The sequence below is a fragment of the Corythoichthys intestinalis genome, chromosome 19 (genome assembly GCF_030265065.1).
Source record: "Corythoichthys intestinalis isolate RoL2023-P3 chromosome 19, ASM3026506v1, whole genome shotgun sequence".
Lineage (NCBI taxonomy): Eukaryota > Metazoa > Chordata > Actinopteri > Syngnathiformes > Syngnathidae > Corythoichthys > Corythoichthys intestinalis.
In genome coordinates, this window is record NC_080413.1 from 25,980,497 (window position 1) to 26,007,734 (window position 27,238).

The window sequence follows — 27,238 nt, forward strand, 5'->3', positions numbered from 1 at the left end:
CCTCTTTGAAGTGACGTCATTAGCAGTACAGCCTGCTTCCGCTGAGTGCAGTCATTGCCTCTCGGAATACAACACTAGCGCATCTGCCTTTCAAGCTGGCTATTGTTCAATATTGAATCGTAGTGTAGTATGTCCAAAATGGAAAAAATACCGCTCTTGTGGCTTTTTGTTCAGGCCGCGGTTGTCGTTGCGTCATGTTTCACCGATGTGGAAACTGGGCCTGTTGCAGGTGTATCGACTCAGACGACCGGTGATCGGTTCAAAATTGAAGGAAGGGCAATCGTTCCTGGTGTAAAGACACAAGACTGGGTTTCCACGGCACGGGTTCTTGTAGACGGTGAAGACTACGTTGGTTTTTTGAGGTAAATGTTCGTTTATCAGCTTGCGGACGAATTACCCGAACAAATTAGCATTAGCATGCTAGCTAGGCTACAGCGAGCAAAATCTACTTAGCCAAATTCCGTACATACTCGTATTGATGGACTGGTCGTTTCAAGCCTGGCCAGTTTACTGTAAAATATCGTTTGACTACATTTTATTGCTGGCATACGACTTTGTAATAATTTGAAACTTTGTTGTTAAGTTAGGTCTGGTGGTAATGTCCAACATGCAGAGTCGTTTTTATATTTGTAAATTATTTTTGATGGTATGTAAGAAATGCTGCTGGTGCAAATGAAGATAATATACGCAACAAAACACCTACCTCGTGTACTGTTCTCAGCTGACTTAACTACCTTTAAGTGTTTTGTTTACCGGTGCCTAGCACGTCTACCTCAATTCGGAGAGTACACTGTACTGACAACTTGACAAGCACTACACAAAATGCATGGAAAGAAAGGTGCGAGATGTTGTCGCCATGTGGTAATCTGTTGTTTTCGTTTACACTTTTCTTGCAGAACTGATGGCAGTTTCGCAGTAAACGACATCCCTTCTGGTTCTTACGTTGTCGAAATTGTCACCCCTGGATACAGATTTGAGCCAGTGCGTGTTGATATCACATCCAAGGGGAAAATGCGGTAAGTGCATCCCACTGAACTCTTATTTAAAAGAATGCAAAATGTGCTGCTGTCGCATTACCCTTTTTGTTGTTTGTTTAACAGAGCACGCCTTGTAAACTACATCAAGACTTCAGAAGTAATCCGCCAGCCATATCCTCTCCAAATAAGGGCGAGTGGAATTCACAGCTACTTCATGAAAAGGGAAACCTGGGGCTGGACTGATTTTCTCATGAATCCGATGGTAAGATATGAAGTTAGGGTTAACAATTTAAATGTAGAATGTATTTTTCATCTCTATGTTGCTCATTTAGGTCATGATGATGGTGCTGCCACTGCTAATCATTGTTTTACTGCCCAAAGTGGTCAACACCAATGATCCAGAAATGAGAAAGGTAAGAAAATCTCAAAGGAAGGAAGTGGGAAGATGTTAATGACAGACCGGCTTTGGTAAATTTAATGCGAATCAATGAAACTCAGTGAGACCAGATTAGTCAGCAGTAGAGGTGTGCGAAATTTCTGATTCTTAGATTATTCGCGATTTGGCCGTGGAAGATTCGAGAACGATTCACAAACATCCATATTCCGATTATTGAAATATGTCATGAAAAGCGTAACTAAAACACAGTCGGCGTGGTCTTCGGGACGCAATGAGGAACGGCCTGAGTGTAAAAATCATGTTTGTCATTACACGGGTAATGACAATGCTCAACTCACGGCTCTGGCCGCTAGATAAAAAAAAATATTAGTAAAATACCTGACTGCTGCCGACAGCTGCTACAAACTACATCCACATAATGCTATGGTAGATACATGTATAAAGAACTAGATGCAAAAATAACAGACTCGGCGGCGTTAGCAGCAAATGTATAGAAAACTAGATGTGAAATGACAGACTTGCCGGCGTTGGTGAACAGCCGCCATCTTAAAGCTGTAGACTTCCCTGGAAGGCTGTTGTAGCGAACTTTCCAAGCGAACCTAATTAAATTTTTGTCTAAAATACTCCCAAATCGGCAAAATCCTGACTGTAATCTCTTTAAAACAGTTTTAAAACTTTCACATGTGGAAAGTAGACACAAGGGAAATTATGGAATAACGGGAGCAATTTTAACAACCTTAACAGTTGATTCACATTAAAAGCAGCTAGTAGCTGAGGGCGTGGGGGGGAGGGGGGCGGGGGGTTGTCATCAATAATCGATTTATAATCGTATCGTAGCCTCTGAATCGAAATCGAATCGTTAGGTGCCCAAAGATTTTCTAGTCTCTAGAACTAGTCTGCAGCACTACTCCAGATGGTTTAAAGTTTTAATTCTGCTGATCATCAAGCACATGTTTTCCCAACTTATCTTGCCATCAGCCATTTAACAAAGGACTCTCAACTTTCCTGTCTACTGCAGTAGCTGGAATATAATGCTCTTTATCAGCCTCGAAAATGTCCAGCAGGCAACAATTGAGTGATGAGAACTTTATTCATATCATAACACGCACCAACACATCGCTGTAAAACGTACAGAATACTGCAAGAATCCTAGTACTATGCTACAAGTGAGTGGGAATATTTTACCAAAAAATAAAACCGGTAAAATGGTCACGTGCCTTTTCTAATAATTTTAACTACAATCATCATAATAGTTTGTAATTACTTGTTTATATTTCAATACCAGTCAATTAAGTGTATCTTAACGTGAAACCTGTATGTGGCTCAGAAAAACGTTTGGTACTTCTGTGTTGCAATCCTGTAATTTACATAAGCAATTATTTTGACTTTGCCTTGACTTTAATCACATTATCGTAGACCATAAAAATTTTTAGCTGTTCAAGCCCCAACTGAGCATAGACCTCGACCAAGACTTAACTATTTGTCCCCCATAACGTAAGTGAATTGCTAACTCTAAAAGCAGATTAATTCATTATCTAATCAATTACCGGCCTGGTTTCATGAGATCTGGCTCATTTGGCTGTTATACTCACTTAGTTCAGGAAGTAAATGTCTTTTCTTACTTTACATTATAGGAAATGGAGCAATCTATGAACATGCTCAACCCCAACCCTGAACTCCCAGATGTCTCTGAGCTCATGACCAAGCTCTTCTCCGGGTCCAAGGGATCCAGCAAAGCAGGTAGCAGCAGCAAGGGCACCAGGCCAGCTGTTAAGAGGAGGTAGTACGCATACCTCATTTGCCCGAAAAAGCACGTCAAGTCATGGATGCAGAATTTTAAGTGACCTCCTATTTTCTCCTGTCATGGGTCTTATTGTACAGTTCTCTTGCTGAACAGCTTCAAACTATTTAGAACCTACAGATTCATGTTTTGTTCATAAAGTTCTAACAGAAATTTCTCTCAAAAGCAGTTGTTCTGCCAGCATGTGATTGTAATCCTTATCAGACTTTTCTGTGCTAATCCTTTGGTGTGCTTTGCTGCTAATTCCACTACCTGAAATACAACTTCTATAAATATTGAGAGATTTTTTTCCCCAGTAATATAACTGTGAATGAAGGTTAATTGAATAAATGTTGAGACTGATGTTAAGATCTTATTTAAAAACTTGGATAAATAAATAACACCACTATATGAAAACAGTGTTTTGCAGTTTGTGTGTGTGTGTTTTAAAGTTTCTCAGAACATTTTCCCCTCAAACACAATAACTATACTTTTCCTTAACAGTTACTGTAATGTTTCTGCACTGTTGTACAATATAATATGCACACACTGATCTCTGTTTTTATAGCTATTAATTTAGTAACTTGAACAAAGTGTACCTATAGTCAACTCGCTGTTTTTTTTTTTTTTTGCCAGTGTGAAACTTTCTCATTTCACAATGTTTTTGTTAAAAAAACAAAACAGGACTTGTAAAATGTAGGCTGGCTAATAGATTTATATATCAAAGCTGAGGCAGTGTTAAAGCCGACAAAATCATAACTTTGCGACAATTTCTATTACACGCTTCATATTGTTACACAAATTCACGAACTGAACTACACAGACAATTAGTCCAAGTACAGATTTGATAACAAAAGGTAATTTTAGCTTTGAGCAGAACAGAAGGCACATATTTTGACTTTACATTGTTAAATGGTATAGCAGTGCAATCATTTTTGTCTTACAGCATCAGACATCAATCATACAGAAACTGCAAGCCAGGCGTTACAAGTACTGTACTGCACTTTCTTTTACTAGTAGTTGTCTCGACAAGAGCTAAACACCTGACTTTAAGTATATTTTTCTGTATTTTAATACACCTTTTTAAAACAAGTAAAACTTTACAATGTCATACTTTAGGTAATATTACTACTGTGAAAGTAATGCAGAGCAAGAGGTTAGCCCTTGGAACAAAATGCACTGCAACCACTGTGATTGGAAAAAAATAAAAAGGAAAATAAGTACTGATACAAGCTTTATCACATCATTAAACCTAAAGACTCTTAAAATGATTCATTTTCACATTTCAAGCCAACATTTTGTCATTTATATATTTTGTGCATGTGTTGGGTGTGAATCTTTTAAATGTATAGATTTTTTTCCCAAGGAATTTCACATTTAAAGACATGCAATTTCTGTGATTCCATACACAAATATGTACAATAGACTAGCAATGTCAATTTGAAGCCTTTGCAATGCGAGTCCGTGACAAACAACAAATTTAAGAGCTCACAATAAATAAAAATAAACTTGTTCCAATTTCTTTCTGACCGTGATTGTTACATAGAATTCATATAGAGCAGTTTAGTTTTCTGACCATATATTTTACCCCCCAAAAAATTCACATGCAGCACTTCATGCTGACCACAACATACTACAGTATATCGGGAATAGCAATGTGACCACAGAAGTGTCTAATATGGTTTGAAACTGAGGACATAATGGAATTCTAAGAGCCCAACATCGACGGGGGCCCAGAAAGACCCCTTTTGACACTGGTAACTGGAACGGGCCCAGTAATATTTTAATGGGGCTCAAAACTGCTTGACGGCGCCTCTGCTGATGGGCATCAGTTGTGCACACGTTCACATTGTTGAGTGACTTTAATGCAGCGGGTGTGGGATCATTTCCCACTAAATGCCCCATTTACAAATGCCCTGTATGGCAACCAGACCACGAGGCAGTCAACTGTGATAGGCTTCAACGCCTGCCAGGTAAACAGGTGACGTAATCCTGCAGCTAACCATCAAGTCATTTTATTGTTGACGTTGGCATTCTGTCCACACCAGTACAGCTTGTCCTCGCCTCTCTTTCTCCTCCACTGGCACAGGAGAAGCATGCGGAAGGTCTTCTGGAAGGTCTTGTTGCACAGGGCATAGCACATGGGGTTGACTGTGCTGTTTACGTAGCACAGCCAGTAGCCCAGGTGCCACAAGGACGTCGGGATGCACGTGGCGCAGAATGTGGAGATCAGCACCATAATGTTGTACGGAGTCCATGTGAGGATGAACGCAAGAAGAATAGCGCTGAGGGTCTGAGCCGCCTTCTTCTCTTTCACCAGCACCATTCGCTTCCTCTTGGTGATCTGGTGGTTCTTTAGGCCTGGGTCCATTGGCTTGGAAGTAGTAGAGGAGGAAGGTGAGGCGTTTTTCTGCTCGGCTTCGGGAGGGCGAGGTGATGTGGGTGTCGGACTGCCCTTTTTAACCTTAGAGCCAGGTGTGAATTTATATGAAATACACTTCTTACTGCTCTCTTTTGAGGGGCTTGAAAAATACTGATCTTCTGCATAATCCGTCACCTGCCCATTCTTATCATTTTGACCATTATTTCTCAAAGATCCTTGCGGGGTCTCAATGGAAATGTGATGCTCTTCGTCAGATGAGGAGTAGCTATTAAAGGATGCGATTTGGTCAGTTTTGACCCACACTTCATCTGACCTAATGGTGGTTTTTGTAGCATTACTTTGATTAGAGGAGGACCAGGAGGCCTGACTCCTTTCTCTTCTGTCTTTGGTGAAATGGAAGCAAGAGTGAATAATGTTCTTCTGCGGTTTAGCCCCCTCTGAGACACGATCACTTGCGAGTCCTTGCAACTCTGCCAGATCCTTTGTCCGTCTCTGTGTCTCCTTGTATATCCTACAGTAGAGAATTGTCATGACAGAGACTGGGATGTAGAAAGCGGCAATTGCTGTCCCAAATGTGATCACTGGCTCTGTTAAAAACTGAATCTGGCATTGATCCTCAGATTCCTTTTCTTCCCCAACAATGTACTTCCAGCACAAAATTGGTGGTGCCCACAGGACAAATGATACCAACCATGCAAGGCCTATCAAGAGGGCGGCCCTCTTTGGAGTTCTCTTTGCTCTGTAAGTCAGCGGCCTTGTGATGGAGAAATATCTGTCAAAGCTGATGACCAGTAAATTCATAACTGAAGCATTGCTGGCTACATAGTCCACAGCGAGCCAGAGATCACATGCCAGGCTTCCTAAGGGCCAGTAGCCCACCAGTATATATGTCGTGTACAGGTTCATGGAGAGCACTCCTATAATGAGGTCAGCAAAAGCCAAACTCAGCAGGTAATAGTTGTTTACTGTCTTAAGTTGGCTGTTCACTTTAAAAGATACCATGACTAAAACGTTACCAACAATCGTGATCAAGCTGACGATGGCAGAGACTGTTGCTATGGTGATAACTTCCCAAAGGCTATGTGGAGCAGACTGGATGTATGTTGTGTTGGCCAAACTACTGTTGGGAAGGAAGACATCCATGATGATTTGCTCTTTGCCCAGCTAGTAGATGAAAATTTGGGTGGGTGGAAGATATTCTCTGTGGCTTCATGGACAATTGGTTGTCCTGTAAAACAGGAAAATGACAAGGCACAAAGTTTAACATAAACAATATATACTGTAAAAGAAAACAAATGCATCCACTAGCAATGTTTTAGTTTCTTTGTTGGTATAACTAATTCAGTGTTTACTGTTTTATTTATTTATAATAGGGCTGTCAAAATGATCACGTTAACGGGCGGTAATTGATTCTTTTTATTAATCACGTTAAAATATTTGACCCAATTAACGCACATGCCCCACTCAAACATTAAAGTGACAGCAGTGTCATGTCTACTTGTTACTTGTGGTTTTTTGTGTTTTGTCGCCCTCTGCTGGCGCTTGGGTGCGACCGATTTTATGGGTTTCAGCACAATGAGCATTGTATAATTGTTGACATCTACAATGGCGAGCTACTAGTTTATTTTTGATTGAAAATTTTACAAGTTTTATTAAAACGAAAACATTAAGAGGGGTTTTAATATAAAATGTCTATAACTTGTACTAACATTTATCTTTTAAGAACTACAAGTCTTTATATCCATGGATCGCTTTCACAGAATGTTAATGTTAATGCCATCTTGCTGATTCATTGTTATAATAAACACATACATTATGTAGAGTATGTTGAATGTATACATCTGTCTTGTCTCTTATCTTTCCATCCCAACAAAATTTACAGAAAAATATGGCATATTTTATAGATGTTTGAAATGCGATTAATTACGATTAATTAATTTTTAAGCTGTGATTAACTCTGTTAAAAAATGTAATCGTTTGACAGTCCTAATTTATAAATGTTCACAGACCTAGTTAAATAATTGAGAATAATTTTTATACCACAAATAAAAGCCGGAACCTTTACCACATTGAATTGGCTGTTTAGCAGGGACACTATTTAATGTAACACCAACACAAACTTTTGGTGCCATGCTTAAAGCTGTCCGGTGGTCTGAGTGGACTAGACATGGAAGGTAGACAAGGTAGAAGCAGAGGTGGTGGCAGTTGGAAAAGAGGTGGCCATGGTGGAAACGACGGCGATAGGTTTGGCGGTGATCGCAGAGGCAGAGGAGGTCACTACCGCGGGCGTGGAAAAAGAGATCACGGCCGTGGTCGCGGACGTACGGGAGATGCACACGCAACGGAATTCCTGCACCGGGTAAGTGACATGCACTATTACAAACTTTCCTAAATTGAATTACATTGAGATGAAACTTGATACCAAAGTAAGCATTTCTTTAAAAAAAAAACACAGAAACAAATGATGGGAAATGCTAAAAATAGTCATAATCAATCATGCTTCCCATTTTAGTGGACATAATTTGAGATTTTTTTTTCTTTTAACTGATTCCATACTGTTTTTTGGCCGCTAATTTCCTATCTGCCATCACAATCCACCCTTAGCATGCTGTAGTTTTCATGCAATCGGCATTTTAGTGATTGTTGTTTTAGTGGTATTTTACATATTCTACATATATTTTCACCCAATAAGTTTCAGCTTTTCATCGCTTGCGTTGTTACATCATTTCCCACCCGCTAAATCGTTCAAGCTAGTCAGAATTGACTGATTTGCAATTAAGCAGAAGTGGTAGACAGTGATAGACATGTGCCGACTACCAGTTATAAGGTATACCGTGGTATGAAAACGTCAAGGTTTCAAAACAGCAAAAATTTTCCGTCATACTGTCCCTAAGGTATTAACTATTTTTTTATGTCCTAAAAATACATGGAGAAATCACTCACTTGCAGCTGCAAAGCTCAACCCTCCCCAACCGGTTGTTGCTCAGTGTCAGTGAGTCACCTGAGCTACACGATGGCTGGAGGAGGTGAAACTCCGAAACTTTTTCCCCCATTGAAGAAAACTAAATCGGTGGTATGGGAATACTTCGGCTACAGAAACGTTACAGGCGGCCGCGGCTCAGAGGAGGAGGAGGGCTAACCGATATGTAAAACATGTTTGCAGAGGGTGGCTGCCGAGGAGGCAACACCTCCAATATGATTTTGCATTTATACAAAATTAAAGGTTGGTAAACACTGTCATGAACGTTTCCCACCAGCTACGAGAGTTAACTCCAGCGTGTTTAGTGTGTCGAGCAGTGGTAACTCTCTGGCCACTATCTGTGTTTAGAAAGAGAGTGTGTGTAAAATGTAAACATGATACAAGTCATACACACGTCCTTTTTATGGAAAATAATTAATCATTTTTGTTCTGATCGTAATAATGTTGAACTGTGGGTTTAGGCTCACCAAAATGACTGCATTTATTTTAATTTTATTTCAAATACTTTTTTAAAAATTTTAACTAGTTACTTATGTTCCAATTTGCTAATATGCTTTGAAAAATAAAAATCCTGTTCAGTTGAATTTTTTATTATTATATATTTTTTTCTTTTATAAATAAACTCAAGGTCTCTCAAAAAGACACATTTTAGAGCTGTAATTGCAATAGTCGTGAAACCGTGATATTTTGGCTTAAGGTTATCATACCCTCAGAATATCATACTGGCACATGCCTGCTGACATGTCACATTGTCCCTATTTGGTGTCTCCTGCCTCTGCAGTTGTGTATTAAAACGGCATAACGGGTATTTTTTTGTGACACACAGTATTGTTTTGGGTTAATTTTAAGTGCCAGGTATATACCCAGTTAGTTGAAAAAAATATTTCTTTACAATGCTTTATTTCACCGAAAATTAAATCTTCATTTGCAAAAAAAAAAAAAAAAAAAAAAAATCGATTCACCAATCCACAAATTACATTAAAAACAAGTGTTTTCATTAATGCAATACATTTTTTGTTGACCACTGATATTTACACCACCTTAATGAATCAAAATTAACTTTATTTAGATCGATTGAGCTGTTGTACATAGTTCATTTAACGAAAAGTTTTTATAATAACGCCTTTAAAATGTATAAGAACACTTTGGAAAGGTATACCATATCTTTGTGTTTATTAATGTGATCTACATTTGTCTAGAGCTGCACCGCATCACAGGAAGACCTTATATTTGCCCTCTCATTAATTAAGCTACAGTGCAGTTCTCAACCATTGTGAATAACATTTATGTCAACTTGCAGTATAATTAACGTTAAGCTGCAGTTGTACTATTAACCTAAAATGGATGGGTGTAACACAGGGTCACACAGCAGTGACCTATCCAGCTGTCTGGTAAAAAACACACTGTATTTATAGTCATCAGTCAATCACAAGTAGGGATGGGAATTGATAGGATTTTTACGATTCCGATTCCATTATCAATATTGCTTAACGATTCGATTCTTTATCGATTCTCTTATCGATTCTAATTTTGGGAAAAAGAACAAACGTTTTGATTGGCATCGAGTTTGTTTAATCAGAACTCACAACCTTACAAACTCACAACGAAATCAAAAGAGGCCCAAAGCCTCAATGTTAACTGTGGCAATAAGTGGCAAATACACAAGAATGTGTAACATTTTACTGAAACCTTTATCTAATAGAAATAAAAAATATTGGTATATATTGGCAGATAGGTTGTTGTTCTGCCTTTGGCAATATGTGTTAAAGCAGGGGTCCCCAAACTTTTTCCTGTGAGGGCCACATAACTTTTCCCTTCTCTGATGAGGGGCCGGGGTCAGTTTGTAACAGAAAAAGTGTGACGATTGCAGAAGTGCATAAATGTAAAAAATTATTGTTTTTCAGAAAGCCACAATCTAATAACCCTTTCTGGATTTTTCACGGAATGAAAGTAAATAAAATAAAAATAATAATATAATAATAATAATTAATAATAAAAACACTATTAATTAAATAGATAATAACCAAATAACCTTCTCTGAATTCTTCAAGGAAAAAGGCCAGGAAATAAATAACACGATTGAGAAAAAAAAAAAAAATCAAAATGGCCGGACCAAATGTGGAGGCGGGCCGTATTTGGGCCGCGGGCCGCAGTTTCGGCACCGAAGAAATGCCGCATCCAAGCGAGTGAGCGAGCGAAGTGAGAGAGGGAAACACTTCTACGAGCTTACGTTCTTTGTTAATGTTAATATCTACAGAGGCAACGCCTGTATGTATCATCTTTTGTGTTGTTGTTGTTGTGTTTCCACTCGCGATCGGACACTTAAATCCACTTGTGTAGTGGTTTGAACATGTGCTAATGCTAGCGAACGAATGCTAACCATACTGTTATTAGCAGCTAATCATCGCTGATTTACGTTGATGCAAACCTGTTTGATATTGGGGACGAAATTGATGTGTTTCATTTCTATTCTTAGTTTCACTCTTCAAGTGATGGTTGAATAAAGTCAGCAAATTATACCAACGTCTTCTACATCGTCATTTGGGAGTTTAGCTAGCTGTATAGCCATAACTGAGCTTTAGCCTCCCTGTGAGGACAGCGCACTCGTATTCCCTCCCGATGCAGTTACCGCCACCTTGCAATGACTGCAAGTCGCTTTGTTGTAATTTTTCCTCGTGAAGTGAAGACACACTTTCGAGCGTTTGAACCTACGTGCTGTCATTGTTATGTTTATGGCTGCAATGCTCCTGCTTACCAGTCGTAACCTTTCATTTTCACACTCTTTCCTGGTGAAGTGTAGTCCAACTTTGGAGCGAGTGGTTCTTGGCGCCATGCTAGTTTGATGCGTCTGGACAACAAGACACGCCACGACGCAATACGAGTCTTTAGGAATCGTTAAAGGGATCGTTAAGGCTTTTTCATTGTGATGTCGAGGCCTCGAAACACTCTGAACCGGTTCCGAATTGGAATCGGATTTCGATTCCCATCCCTAATCACAAGGCACACATTAAGACAAAATTGTGACCAACAAGCCTTTTTTTTTTTTTTTTTTTTTTAAATGCTATGCACGTCAGTGTAAAATAAAATCATATCGGTGTGTAATATGTGGTGTGGGGGTAATACAGCAGACCTCGACAGCTTATGCAGTTTGATTAAGGCTAAATAATCAAACACTTGTAATATGTACACATCTGATCACTAACACTTGAACAGCAACCGTGGGTCTTGTTTGCCTTGAAATGACACTAGACTAAAGCGTACTCAGTTTCCTCCAGTAGCTCCTGTTGACTGATTCATCTGTTGTTCTAACACCAGAGTCAGAAAAGAAACAATAGGGGCCCAGTGATTGCAATCATTGAAATCTCCTTTGTGATATATGGGTTCCCTGATTGCAATCATAAAAATCCCCCTTAGGGCATCTCTTTATAACCATGTGTGCTCTGTTATTACTATTATGTTGATTACTTTTTAGGAAAACATGGGGAATGATTTGTTTGATGTGTTGCTTACTTTGTTGGAGGAAGAAAATTGAAATATTGGCCTTTTTTAATATAAGGGATGGAAAATATTAATTTAAATCCAATTCATCATTTAAGAGAAAATATAATTGACTGAAAATAACTGTTACTCGTGCACTTGCAGCTCTAAATGTTCTGAATGTATTCATGCCATTTTTAATTTCACCTCAGGTCAAGTGAACCATTTACATTACGAGTGATGTTTACAGTATTTAAAACACGATGATTATTGTAAAGTTCCATGGATCTCATCAAATCGATTTCATGCTGCTCATTGCCCAAAGGAGGGCAGTGTCCAACTATTGTTATGGTGTATTACAAAAACCACAAAATAAAAACGTCACAAAAATAATTACTGCAATACTTATGATGATCTCATTTGCATTTTTATACAGATTACTATTTTAATACTCTAATTTAATACAATATTGAAATTTGCACTTCAACATAATTACATTCAGTTTTTATTCACAATGTTTATAGCGTCCGGGCAACTTTTTTAGGAATCCCGTTTGTATACAACTTGGGGGGACTGGTCATTGTGTCTCAAAGGGACCTCAAACGGTTGGTTTGTTAGGATGGGCGTGCCAGCTTGGCATCCTTGTGGTTGCAAATTAAAACGCAAGTATTTTGTAACATATAGTTTATTGAATTTTTTTCACAATTATTTTGTTTCTATCAGAACCAAGTTGAAGAGGGTGACTTTCATGAAGAGGGTCAAAATCTAGTTTTCTCAAGGAGGAAACTGGAGTCAAACTGGGACCGTTATGAAGACTCGGAGAAGGAGGAAACCCCCGAGGACATCCCAACTATCAGGGGAACTGATTACCACGTCCTTCTGGGTTCCGCAGGTAAGATTTGGTTTGGAGAGGGATCGTTTGTGTCAATTGTTTTATTTTGCAATCTAACCAATGTCTGTTTGTTAATACATAGTGGTGTAGTGGTGTTTAAACAGTGATTTTTAAATGTGGATTAAAGGATTTCTGGATTGTGTGTTTGTACCTGCAAAATAAAATATGCACAGTTATTTTTGTTTTACTTTCCTTCCCTGTATAAACAAATGGAAATTCCCCATATCAAATATTCCACCAAGTCTGACTTCCCTTGTCTGAGGTTGTCTCAGTAATTCCAATTAGTGAAAAGAAAATGTTTGTTGTCTTCAGGGACCATTTTAATTGCCTTGTATGGACACTGCTGCAAGATAGCAAAGAACATACTTATCTTTTGCTTTTACTTTTTGGTCTTAACAGTCAGTTTCATTCCTCCTATTTATTTTGTCAGTAATGTTTCCATATAAATGTTTTGTAAAGTCCGAAGTATACAGTAGGGCAAATAAATATTTAGTCAACAACTAATTGTGCAAGTTCTTCCACTTGAAAATATTAGAGAGGCCTGTAATTGTCAACATGGGTAAACCTCAACCATGAGAGACAGAATGTGGGAAAAACCCTGAAAATCACAATGTTTGATTTTTAAAGAATTTATTTGCAAATCATGGTGGAAAATAAGTATTTGGTCATTACCAAACGTTCATCTCAATACTTTGTTATGTACCCTTTGTTGGCAATGACTGAGGCCAAACGTTTTCTGTAACTCTTCACAAGCGTGTCACACACTGTTGCTGGTATATTGGCCCATTCCTCCATGCAGATCTCCTCTAGAGCAGTGATGTTTTGGGGCTGTCGTTGGACAACACGGACTTTCACCTCCCTCCACAGATTTTCTATGGGGTTGAGATCTGGAGACTGGCTAGGCCACTCCAGGACCTTGAAATGCTTCTTACGAAGCCACTTCTTTGTTGCCCTGGCTGTGTGTTTGGGATCATTGTCATGCTGAAAGACCCAGCCACGCCTCATCTTCAATGCCCTTGCTGATGGAAGGAGATTTTCACTCAAAATCTCTCGATACATGGCCCCATTCATTCTTTCCTTTACACAGATCAGTCGTCCGGGTCCCTATGCAGTTAAACGGCCCCAAAGCATGATGTTTCCACCCCCATGCTTCACAGTGGGTATGGTGCAATTCAGTATTCTTTCTCCTCCAAACAGGAGAACCTGTGTTTCTACCAAACAGTTCTATTTTGGTTTCATCTGACCATAACACATTCTCCCAGTCCTCTTCTGGATCATCCAAATGCTCTCTAGCGAACCGCAGACTGGCCTGGACGTTTACTTTCTTCAGCAGGGGGATACATCTGGCAGTGCAGGATTTGAGTCCCTGGCGGCGCATTGTGTTACTTATAGTAGCCCTTGTTACTGTCGTCCCAGCTCTCTGTAGGTCATTCACTAGGTCCCCCAGTGTGGTTCTGGGATTTTTGCTCACCGTTCTTGTTATCATTTTGACCCCACGGGGTGAGGAGGGAGTTGAAAGTCCGTTTTGCCCAACGACAGCCCCAAAACATCACTGCTGTAGAGGAGATCTGCATGGAAGAATGGGCCAAAATACCAGCAACAGTGTGTGAAAAGCTTGTGAAGAGTTACAGAAAACATTTGGCCTCCATTATTGCCAATAAAGGGTACATAACAAAGTATTGAGATGAACTGTTGGTATTGACCAAATACTTATTTTCCACCATGATTTGTAAATAAATTATTTAGAAATCAAACAATGTGATTTTCTGGGTTTTTATTTTCACATTCTGTTTCTCAAGGTTGAGGTTTACGCATGTTGACAATTACAGGCCTCTCTAATATTTTCAAGTGGGAGAACTTGCACAATTAGTGGTTGACTAAATACTTATTTACCAAATTGTATATACAGGTATATTTATTCGTTTATTTAAAAAAAAAAAAAAAATTTTTTTTAGAAGAGGGACGGGTCTAAAAACCACTACAGTGGATTTGAAATGACACAAACATGATCTCAAACTGCTGACTGATTTGATGGTATTCACACTCAATTGTTAATTAATTTGCAATGAAGTATTAAAGTTATATGTATTAAAATGTATGATGTGAGGTCTCTTTTGAAGATGGAGGCACATATACAGACAGTTGCAATTGCCACACTGGCAAAAAAACTAAAAGTCTGCAGTTATTACTCATCTTGTGTGTTTGGATTCAAATCCATTTAGATGGTGTTTTGGGCTAAACAGCTAAAAATTGTCATAATTTGTCATCAGTTTATATGGACCGTCTTTTGACCTTGCCAGTTATTATTTCATTTGTTAGATGGGTAATAAATAATATTGACACCCTGAGTAGGATTTGCATTGAAATAATTTCCCTTCCATTTATAGTGAAGATGGAGATGACCCAAAACCTCAGTCTGATTTTTCAGGCCAAGTTGCCTCTGATTTGCATGACTATTTGTGTCAAAAGTTGTTTTCTGTGTCATCTCTTGACAGCTGTGACCTACACTTTAGTGGATATGCAGGAGTTTGATTCTTAAATTTGTCACGCCTTTTTAGGATTTATCCACTGTATCAAATAATGATAAACCAAATTATGCATTTGATCTTAACTGTTTATCAAATCAATTACCAAAGAATACATCACGAGGCACAGTAAAAGCTCGTTCCTACTTTAATGGTCTGTATTATAGGTGGACCAGCCTATCTATAGTCTGCTAATTCGATTACTGTGAAGTATACGCTTTAATTGGCCGCATGTCGGTTCCATTTCCTTCTCCTTTTAAGTTACTCTGGTATTGAACAATCAATCAGTTAAATGCTAAGCAAACTATTAGGGAACTTTAACCAAATTGCACCCTTTGTTGTCTGTGTGGTAAGGTCATCAGTTAAAAAAAAAAAAAAAAGGAACAAACTGGTATTTTATGTTCTCACATTTTGTATACTGTGTGAATGAAATGTCAAACAGAATTAATATTTTTTTTTCTTAAATTTGGATTTAAAATTGACATTTTTAAGTCTGTGACGTTTACCATTAGCCCTGAGGATTCAATTCAGTCATGAGTTACAGTATGTGTGAGCTTTTTTGTACATTTTTAGTCTCCCCCTATTTGTATAGTTTGAAGAGTGTTACAATGATGCGGCTTGTGTAGTTCAGTATGTGTTTTTTTGCCCACATTGTCAGATTAGTCATACTCTACAACAAGAGGCCAATGCTCTCTAGAGGATACTTAATTGTGCGTAGGAGGCAATGTTTTTCTAGCCAATTAAGGTAGCCTAGAAATCAGGAGCAGCATCAAAACGTCCTTTTGCAGCTTTTAATAATACAGAATACAAATGACCCCATCATGTTTTGCATTTGAGTTGGAGAAATGTTGGAGTGATTTATTTCTTTCCTAACCTGGCAGAAAGTCCGAGGCATCAGGCGACTTCATTCTCTTGTACGTTTTCACATGATGTGCAGATTTGATATAATTCTGTCTTCACATGGCTCTGAGCAGTGTTTTGCAACCTTTGCCATCTATCTTACTGCACTTTCAAAATACAAAATCCCATGGCGCACAGATCGAGAGTGCAGCTTTACGTGCAGTATTGTGGAGGTGTTTACTTCGGAGAACACGGAAGTTTGAAATATCGATACACTTTTTTCCCCTTTATCACAGGAGCTATGTTTAATAGTTGGCCAAATTGGCAAAAGCTAACACGTAAAGTGCTTTTGACACTCAAACAGAAATTAGCATCAAAGTTGCAGCGGTCATACACCTTTAAAATAATGCGGTCGGAATACTTAAAAATTGGGAATTATGCCTCCATTCTCTGTACTACTTATCCTCACGAGTGTTGCGGTTGTGCTGGAGCTTAGGTAGGAGCAAGAGGCAGAGCACACAAACAGACAAATCAGTCGAACTCGTATTCACACCTATGGACAAGCTAGTCTTCATTTAACCCAGGGATCGGCAACCCAAAATGGTAAAAGAGCCATATTGGACCAAGAAACAAACAAATATGTCTGGAGGCGCAAAAACATTAAAAGCCTTACACTGCTGGCCAAAAGTATTGGCACCCCTGCAATTATGGCAGTTTATGCTCAATTTCTCCCAGAAAATGATTGCAATTACAAATGCTTCGGTAGTAATATCTTAATTTATTTTGCTTGCAATAAAAAAACACAAAATAGAATGGAGTGGGGGGGCATTATCATTTTACACAAAACTCCAAAAACGGGCCGGACAAAAGTATTGGCACCCTTTGAAAAATCATGTGATGCTTCTCTAATTTATGTAATTAACAGCACCTGTGGCACAGAACAGGTGGTGGCAATAACTAAATCACACTTGCAGCCAGTTAAAATGGATTAACGTTGACTCAACCTTTGTCATATGTCCTTGTGTGTACCACATTGAGCATGGAGAAAAGAAAGAAGACCAAAAATCTGTCTGAGGACTTGAGAAGCAAAATTGTGAGGAAGCATGGGCAATCTCAAGGCTACAAGTCCATCTCCAAGACCTGAATATTCCTGTGCCTATCGTGCGCAGTATCATCAATAAGTGTAAAGCCAATGGCACTGTGGCTCACCACCCTAGATGTGGATGGAAAATAAAAATTGACGAGAGATTCCAACGAAAGATTGTGCAGCTGGTGGATAATGAACATAACTAACATCCTAACAAGCTCAAGCTGTCCTGCAGTCTGAGGGTACAACAGTGTAGTGCTGCAACGATTAATCGATTAACTCGAGTATTCGATTAGAAAAAAAATATTCGATTTAAATTTTCCTGCCTCGAGTATTTGTTTAATTAAAGTGGCATTGTAATGGTTTGTTTTGAAAGTTTTTGCCTTTAGTTTCATTTATATGGGGGGAAACACTGCCCTCTAGTCTGCCTCATTTCACATGGCTGAATCCAGCTGCTCCCTGTTAAGACCAACATAAGCTAGGTTTTTGTTTTAGCTAATGTTTTTATAATGCATTTGTAATTTAAAGGTATATTTAGCCAATTTTTGTGTGAATATGTGTTTTAACTATTTGTTAAGAGTATTGTTAAAAAAACAAACAGATTTAATAGCACTTTTGCTATGTAAGTTAGCCAATTGTTGCTTTGTTGTACATGCTAGTATATTCTAATTTATTTATTTTTTTATACTGTTTGAGGCTCAGGTCAGGTATTTTAATTCTTTATGTTCCTTATCAGATTACTCGATTATTCGAACTTACTAGTTCATCGATTAATCGACTACTAAAATAATCGATCGCTGCAGGCCTAAACAGTGTCAACCCGTACCATCCGTCGGCATCTGAATGAATAGGGACTCTAAGGTAGGATACCAAGGAAGACCCCACTCTGACTCAGAGACATAAAAAGCCTGGCAGGAGTTTGCCAAAACATACCTGAAAAAGCCAAAAACGTTTTTGAAGAATGTTCTCTGGTCAGGTGAGACAAAAGTAGAGCATTTTGGGAAAAGGCATCAACATAGACTACAGGACATACAGGGGAAAAAAAACGAGGCCTTCAAGAAAAAGAACACGGTCCCCACAGTCAAACATGGCGGAGGTTCTCTGATGTTTTGGGGTTGCGCTGATGCCTTTGGCACTGGACTGCTTGACCGTGTGCATGGGATTATGAAGTCTGAAGTCTACCAACAAATTTTGCAGCATAATGTAAGGCCCAGTGTGAGAAAGCTGGGTCTCCCTCAGAGGTCATGGGTCTTCCAACAGGACAATGACCCAAAACACACTTCAAAAAGCACTAGAAAATGGTTTGAGAGAAAGCACTGGAGACTTCTAAAGAGGCCAGCAATGAGTCCAGACCTGAATCTATTAGAACACCTGTGGAGAGATCTGAAAATGGCAGTTTGGAGAAGGCACCCTTCAAATCTCAGAGACCTGGAGCAGTTGGCCAAAGAAGAATGGTCTAAAATTCCAGCAGAGCATTGTAAGAAACTCATTGTTGGATACCGGAAGGGGTTGTTCGCGGTTTTTCTGTTTAAAGGTTGTGCTACCAAATATTAGGCTGAGGGTGCCAATACTTTTGTCTGGTCCATTTTTGGAGTTGTGTAAAATGATAATGATTTTGTTTGTGTTTTTTCATTGCAAGCAAAATAAATGAAGATAATACTACCAAAGCATTTGTTATTGCATTCATTTTCTGGGAGAAATTGAGCATTATCTGACAGAATTGCATGGGTGCCAATACTTTTGGCCTGCAGTATATACAGTATATAAACCCTAAAATGAAGGCAACACATGCTGTATGTATATCAATATTAGCTATATGAGCCTACTATCAAAATGACTAAGTTGGCTACAAATACATAGTGAGCCTTCATGATTAAATGTTTATTTTCCTTGCAGTGCATCCCATAGAGAATGATGCACCACATGACTACTCTGTGGTGTGATGCCACCTGTTTAACTTCATCGATATTAGATGATTGCTTGAATCATGTTTGTAATATATTTCTTCATTTTCCATTTTTAACTTTTGAAAAAGCTCCACGGAGCCACTAGGGCAGTGCTTAAAAAGCCGCATGCGGCTCTAGAGCCGTGGGTTTCTGACACCCAATTTAACCTCTCACACATGCATGAGTGACATTTTTACATTTAAAACCAATGCTGCTTTAAAAAAAGTTTATTTTTGTTTCCGTTTTTACCATTGTTTTTAACATTATTGATCAAATAATAAAAATCATTCCATTTCATTGCCACTTTTAGTTGTGGCTTGTTAATAATTGAGGCAAGGTGCATAATTTATACTCCCCCAAAAGAAATCAGGTTTATAACACTAATACGAACTGAACAAGTTTAATCAGTCTAGTTTCAACTCTGCTCTCCCCTGTCCCTAGATAAACTTGCAATGCGTTCACACGTTATTGAGTCAACATTTAATATGTCAAATGTTGGCCTGGTACCAAGAATCTCACAAAATTCATACTAGTTAACGGTTAATATGACACATTTAAATGTTTGGAAATTATGTCCCACACCGCTTAAGCAGCTGGTACCTGAATGTCTACATGGTTTCTTGATAATGATAATCCATGTTGAAGGGTATTTTACTAGACTCGAACTCAAAAGCAAGTTTGAGAGTTTTTTTTTTTTTTTTTACCCCCCTTGACCTTGTAGGAGGTTAAATGAAGAGAAGCTTTGTAAGGGGAATTCTGACATTAATCCTTTTTGATTGGTGGCCTGGTCAGTCCAAGATGAGTCAATTTTGGTGGCCCTGTCAGAACTAAAATCTTCCGAATGTCCAGAATTTGCTGATCCTTGGCCTGTCCTGGATTACGTCAACACCTTTTATATTTACATTAGCCAAGATGGTATGGATATAAAGAGAAAACCTAAATTGAATTAAAGCTTTAAAATCACTTCATAGGCTGTAGTCCTCACATATGGCTTTGTCAACCTAAAATGTTCAAGGGAGTTATATAATCAGTATTTATATAACCCGATATTGAAGCTGTTGTTGAGAAAGAAATTTAAAATCCACATTTCCTTCAATTGAGAGTTAAGTACTCGAATTTCAAACACCAGGAAATATTCAAAAAATGACTGTGAGGAAAAAAATACTTAATAAAACTTTTTATTGAAAAGGAAAGCATCAGAATACTGTCGGCACGCTCTGCTCTGTGGTCCTTTTGAGAAAAAGAAATGTTTTTGAAACATTATTTGTATTGAAGGCCTTTTGACTTGATATTCGTTGCCTCATGGATGACTTATTATTATTGCTATTATGTAGCACCTGCTTGCTGACCCGAACCTCAATGTACTTTCATCATTGCAATGTGATTTATGAAGTCTGCTTTCATCCACTTCAAGCGCTAAGATTCACAAAAGGCTGCTGTAAACCATTTTCATTGCTTCCTAAGGCTATTATCAAGGAAACAACTTTGACAGTACTGGTACTTGAAATGTTTTAAGACCTGTGCCTTTTGAAATAGATTCTGTGCAAAAAGTTGTTTCCTGAAGAAGAGCAATTGTCTTAAGCGCATTATTCTGAGGCGTTAATGCCGTCACCTGCTTTGTAACCCAGAGGCGTATTTTTCTAACCTCATCAGGTTTCTGTCCTATCATTGTTGGGGGTTGATTGTGCCGTTACTATGGGGAATGCACACATTGCCATCCCCGTGTTCGGGGTGTGTCATGTCTATATGAGTCGGAGGATTGACTAGAGTAGTTATTTACATTCAAATGTGGTCATCTATCCACACACATTAGCACGAGGATCAATCCTACTCCCCCGCAGCCGTAGTTTACTGAGGCCTCTAATGGACACCTATCAAGTCTCAATCATAATGAGACAAAAGGAAATCACATTAGTGCGTCTGTGATTCACCTAAATAGATACATTTCCTAACTGATATGAATAGCAGCAGTCATGCGTTAATTTATGTTTTCCGTTGTTGTTATGGATACTTGATTGGTTGTCGATGATTGGTTGTCGATGTGATGCCCTATAGGAACACTTTTGGAAAGAAAGCATTCCAGTTGCTTGGCCACTTTTGCTGCTTTAACTGATGATACTGAAGTCAGTGGATGAAGGCGTCAGGCTAAAAACAGCAGAGTTGATCATAGGCACTTCAACTATCATCCCACGGAACAGTCTACACGTGGTCATCTTTAAATACTACCTAGTTCACCTAAGTGTTCCTTTCTATGCAAAATAATAAAATGTCAATTTTTTCATTTTAAGTTTTGTTAAGTTTTGTTCTACCCAAAAAGTCATTATGCACAGTGGTTATATAGTCCACAATTGTATGATGGAAAAATAGGACTGATGTAATGTGGTAGCATGAGTGTGCACAGCCTCTCATAACTTGGGTTGTGGCTGTGTTCAGAATTCGCCGATCGATCGGGTCCGATCACGTCATTTTCGAAGTATCGGAATCGGCAAAAAAAATATCGGCCATGCCTTTTTTTAATATATATATATTTTTTAATTAAATTGTTTTCTAATTGTATTTAACGTTACAGACATAATATGTTATACTCATCCAGAGTCTTTAATTTAGGCTTAAGGTAGGGTTATCAAATTTATCCCGATAACGGCGGTAATCAATTTTTTAAAAAATGTATCACGTTAAAATATTTAATGCAATTAATGCATGCACTGCACGACCCACTCACGCATTGTCGCGCTCAATCTGTAATGGCGCTGTTTTACCTATATAGAAAGATAAAAGGCAGCGTAAAATGAGTAGAGTGAGTTTTGGCAGCCTTTGAAGCCTTTTATTGGAGCCTTTTTCTAATTGGCTAACGCCTTACAATCCCTGTCCCTACAGTTAAAAATATCATGTGACGCAATGTGGGGAAGCAAGGTAGCAATTGATCTTTTTCTTAACACCTAATGTTATTTCCCAACGCAGAGAAGGTATATCAATTGGTAGCACTACGCACAGTCATGGTTCCACTTCCCATCATGCATTTGGGCATGGCTACAGTATCATTTACTGAAAGCTCAACAAATACACTAGATGGCAATATTTAGTCACAATATACTAAGTCACAAGTCTTTCTATCCGTGGATCCCTCTCACAGAAAGAATGTTAATAATGTAAATGCCATCTTGAGGATTTATTGTCATAATAAACAAATACAGTACTTATGTACTGTATGTTGAATGTATATATCCGTCCGAGTTTTATTCATTTTTTTCTTAATGCATTACCAAAATGTATATGATCGGGAAAAATTATCGGGAATGATTGGAATTGAATCGGGAGCAAAAATAAATAAATCGGATCGGGAAATATCGGGATCGGCAGATACTCAAACTAAAACGATCGGTATTGGATCGGGAGCAAAAAAACATGATCGGAACAACCCTATTAGTAATCATTTTGAATGTCATTTAAAGCACTCACCTGCTACCATCTTTAGTGACTCACATTAACCTCAAAGTTCATCTATTTTATTATGCGTTTTCTAGGGCTGCAGCTATCGATTATTTTAGTAGTTGATTAATCGATGAACTAGTTAGTTCGAATAATTGGATAAGGAACATGGAAAATTAAAATATCTGAGCTGAGCCTCGAATTGTATAAAATAATAAATAAACAAGGATCTATGTACAACAAAAGAACAATTGGCTAACTTACATAGCAAAAGTCTGCTTGCTTAAATGCTATAAAACGCTAACTTTTTTTTTTTTTCACACAATGCTCTTAAATCGTTCAGACACATATTCCTACAAGAAACGGCTAAATACACCTATAAACTAAATAACCGATGCAATAGAAAACATTAGCTCAAACAAAAACTTGGCTTATGTTGGTCTGAACGTTGAGCAACTGGATTCAGCCATGTTAAATTTTGCAGACTGGAGGGCAGTGTATCCACCCAAATCAATAAAACTAAATACACTTTTCAAAATGAACCATTACAATGCCACTTAAATTTTGCTGCTTCGAGTATTCGTTTAATTAAATTCGAATCTTTTTTCTAATCGAATACTCGAGTTAATCGATTAATCGTTGCAGCACTAGTGTTTTCTAACTTTATCAGCACTAACAATTAGGGGTATAACGACTGTTTGATCTGGATATGTAAAGCACAATTGAATCAAAATGCAAGCAAAACATTAATATTTTTGTCTTTAAGATTTGCCAGTTTGTTGTAAAGAATAGTTTTCATTGAAATATTTGATTTATTAAAAGAAGAAAATTCAAAAGAATGTTTTACTCCATTAGGTAAAATGGAACAAATTGTGTTTAGTGTGTACATAATATAATACTGAATTGATCAAAGACCTTGAATCAAATTGAATCGACTCATGGCAGACTTTCTAATGTCAGCAAATGTTGTATTGTTGTCTGAAGAATCGATATTGTATCATCCTGTTATTAGTGATTTACACCCCTACTAACAATATTCTAAAGATCCACATCAGATTAATCTCATTGTTCAAAGAAATCTGTGCGAGGCATTATATTGATCATATACACAGCAACACAGCAAAGAAGGTCATCAGTAGTTGGAGGGAATAATGCAATGACATGACAGTGACATTACCAACAACGTGATGCCCGGATAAATTGTTAAAGGATGAGAAACAAACTGGTTTGGGAGGTCTGACCCACGACGGAGCTGCTGGAACATCTAGAAATTACTGGCTATTTAGTACATGTGGCAGCAATCTCCTGTCTTTTTCATATGTCTGGGACATATAATTGAGTGGCAAGATTGAAGTCGACGTTCCTCAAATAAAACTATGATAACAAAGACAAAATCACTATATATTAACATCCTAAAGCCAGATGTGATTTTTTTTTTTTTTTAATGCAATATCTAGCCACTTATTAAATAGACCTCACACCATTACCATTTTCCTCATCATTCAATGGGTGGACGTACAGGCATGCGAAGCATGTGGTCTTCCGCCCACATTTTATTTTTTAATAGTTAAAATCTAATCATCTCCGTACTTATATCGTAACTCCCTTTCTAAAAAATACAGATTACACATCTACACACATTCTTCATAGAGTTCCAAAGTTAACGATCAGATTTGTAATATATATTAAAAATGAAGTTACCATTTCTAAATCGACCACACAAAGTATACAATCGGACTTTGAGTTACTGTGTTTACCACTCTGCCAGCTAATAAGGCTCGTGACTTTGTACATTTTTTTTTTTAATTTTAGAACACTAGCTTTTGATTTAATGATGAATCTATTTTTATCAGGCAGTTAAACGTATTGAAGGTGTTCATGTGTTTAATTTCCTGTCATAATACCCACTTCAAACAGAATACATACTCACCCCTCGTGGCTTTGTCGGCAGAATACAATCCTCCAGCATTAAATGGGCGCTTGGCCAATTGTTTGATATTGCTGATTTTTTTTCTTTCCTCCTTCCACTTGGCAGAGTTTCTGACTCCCTATGGCTCTTTGCCTTTCCCGCTGTAACGCTTTAATTCCCTCTCTGAGCTTTTGCTTCACGCCTTCCTTCGCCGGCTCTTTGGTCCCCCCACTGCTCTCTCTTGCTGACTTTGTTCATCCCTGCTCATCTCTCCAACGAGGTGAAAAACACACTTGTCAAATACCGGTTGGTCATCCAGACATTGCACATCCTCATCAGTTGCTAAGGAGGTTCAATATCGTGCCATAACATGCTGAATAGTCCAGTCTATTTCTGGGACAAGATGCAACAGCTGTTTTCTGCAGCTAGGGGCCACGTCGATACTGTTCAAACCTTTTGCTCATAAAAGCAGGATTTAACTGTCATAGGCAGTGCAAAAGAAATGAGATGAAGAAATACTATATACCAATGTCCTTTTTCTTCCGACCAGGGAATATTAGAAAATAGTTTTTCACTCACCCTGCAAAGTTTTGTCGTTTTACTCCAAAGTTTTATCCCATTGTCGGTCCTCAATATTGCTACTATGGGATTTGGTCACATGCCAGCATATTTTAGAATTCTCCTGTTCTCACTCAAAATTGCTGATTCTCCACTATTGGAGTCAAAGCCCACGTGTCTGATAGACTCATCCTGTACCAGGGTACTGAGCAACATAGAAGAGGATGGAGGAAAAGGTGAGAGTAGAAGGAGTACAGTGAAGCGCATAGGGGAGGAGTCTGAGGATGAGTCAGTGGGGTGTTCAACAATTTGCTTAAACGTATACAGTATGGTCATTAGGGGGATTTGAATAATGTTATTTAATTGACACTGACCATAAAAAACAGTCAAAATGCTTAAACGATAGCATTACTTGTTCCTCCCATCAATATTGTTTATTGTAATTTTGAGGAAGGGCCATCAAATCCGAAGAAACACTCCTGATTTTGGTGGGATTTTGGCATACACAACCACCATCACCTGAGTTTCTTTATGCAGAGGGTGGGCCAAATTCATAAGCTCGTTTATGTGTGAGGGTAACTATTTGTTTGACAATGTTTTGTAAGGATTAGATATTATTGCCATCATGATTTAATGATGTTTGTTTACAAAAGAAACAACAACAACTACATACTATTGCACAAATCTGATTTGGCATATCCTTCTGTAATTTTATATACAGCCTGGACACATGTTGTTGTCAAACACTCCACATACAATATTTCACAATGTTTTGCAGACGTTGTATGAACCACTATGAAAATAAAATTCAAGAAATAGAAACACTGTTTCAACTAAAACAAAAAAAAAAAAAACTTTGACTTTGAAGAAAGGAATGAGAAATTCCCCAAAAGAACATTCTCATCTGGTTTGAACTGCATGCACAATATGTGTAAAATTTGAATATGCCTGCGCACGTGTGTGTATGTGGGTACGATGACATTGAATAGTTTTATCCGATTTATTGTCCTTTTTTTTCTTTCCTTTCCTTCCTTGTCACACCATCACAGTTAGATAACCCCCCGCTGCCTGGTTAATGGGTCCTCATGCTGGGATGAAAAATTCATGCCCAGAATTAGAAACTGTGTTAATAACCGTCTCATCTCTTAATGTGGGTCCTTATTCACAGCTTTGAAACTGCTCTAAATATTCATGTCTTTGTGCGCATTTTGGAACGTTGAAATAACTACAAGGTGACTGCCTAATCTGAAACCAAGTCAGAGCCTCCTGTTTATTGATGACTGATGTTAACTAGGAAACCGTACCATGTTTTAACACAAGCTACCACTTAAGCTTCAGAGGGGCAGCCCTGATTGACTCAGGGGGTACTGTATTTATGGTTTGCTTTCCATGGGTACCAGAGGTTTGTATGGACACAGAATCTGGAAATTTCGCTCATTTAACATCTGATATATTAGATAGGCAGCCAAATAATGTGGATTTGATGATAATTCAGATCAGACCCATGCGAAACATCCTGTTTGAAATCCCTCTTAAATATTGTTGGCTGTGCTTCTCCAATGGGAGGAAAAAAGGCAGATTTTGCAGGCTTGGCCCTAAAAAAATGTCACTTAGTTGTAGTCAGTGTAGATTAGGGGTGTGACAAAATATCGAAATGGTGATATATCGTGATACTTTGTATCCCAAAAGGTTATCGATATGCTCCTGTCAAGAATCGAGATTTCGTTTTATAAAGGTGTCAATTAAAAAAATATGAATAAATAAATAAAGGCTGCCATTGACAGTGGTCGACGCCCAATCCATTTAGACTGGGAATGTTCGTTCATTCAAAACCAGAGCATTCACAGTCATTTGGTCCGATTTTCGGGGCATTTACAGGTCACTTGCTTTTCATTTTAGGGCATTTACAGGTAATTTCCTGTTGAGTTTGAGTCACTGCCTATTCATTTGCGTGATTCCCAGGTCACTTCTTGTTAAGTAACGCAAAATAAACACAAGTGACCCATAAAATAATAAAATAAGTAACTGAAAATCAACAGGTAAATGACCTTAAATGGC

At 38.2% G+C, this 27,238-nt stretch overlaps 3 protein-coding genes across 6 annotated transcripts in view; 2 read left to right on the forward strand and 1 right to left on the reverse strand.

The window, feature by feature from the left end:
• Positions 1-15: 15 nt before the first annotated feature.
• Positions 16-3,571, forward strand: emc7b (ER membrane protein complex subunit 7b). Its single transcript, XM_057823398.1, has 5 exons — positions 16-362; positions 897-1,016; positions 1,101-1,239; positions 1,310-1,390; positions 3,009-3,571. The coding sequence occupies exons 1-5, from the start codon at positions 130-132 to the stop codon at positions 3,156-3,158; spliced, it is 723 nt and encodes a 240-aa protein (XP_057679381.1). The 5' UTR covers positions 16-129; the 3' UTR covers positions 3,159-3,571.
• On the reverse strand, positions 2,426-25,403 carry LOC130907887 (muscarinic acetylcholine receptor M5-like). Of its 2 annotated transcripts, none has more exons than XM_057823391.1 (2): positions 25,202-25,403; positions 2,426-6,765 (listed from the first exon to the last, which is right to left on the reverse strand). In XM_057823391.1, the coding sequence occupies exon 2, from the start codon at positions 6,678-6,680 to the stop codon at positions 5,160-5,162; it is 1,521 nt and encodes a 506-aa protein (XP_057679374.1). In that variant the 5' UTR covers positions 6,681-6,765; positions 25,202-25,403; the 3' UTR covers positions 2,426-5,159. The 2 variants fall into 2 exon arrangements, with proteins under 2 accessions (XP_057679374.1, XP_057679375.1); XM_057823392.1 differs by having other exon boundaries at positions 24,644-25,403.
• aven (apoptosis, caspase activation inhibitor) overlaps positions 7,613-27,238 on the forward strand; it is a 57,079-nt gene continuing 37,453 nt past the window's right edge. For all 3 annotated transcript variants that reach the window (XR_009061541.1, XM_057823395.1, XM_057823394.1), the window contains exons 1-2: positions 7,613-7,896; positions 12,718-12,886. Coding sequence is in view for 2 of the 3 variants with exons in the window: in XM_057823395.1 (XP_057679378.1) it covers positions 7,705-7,896; positions 12,718-12,886 (361 nt within the window). In the remaining variant the exon portion in view is untranslated. The remainder of the gene's footprint in view (positions 7,897-12,717; positions 12,887-27,238) is intronic.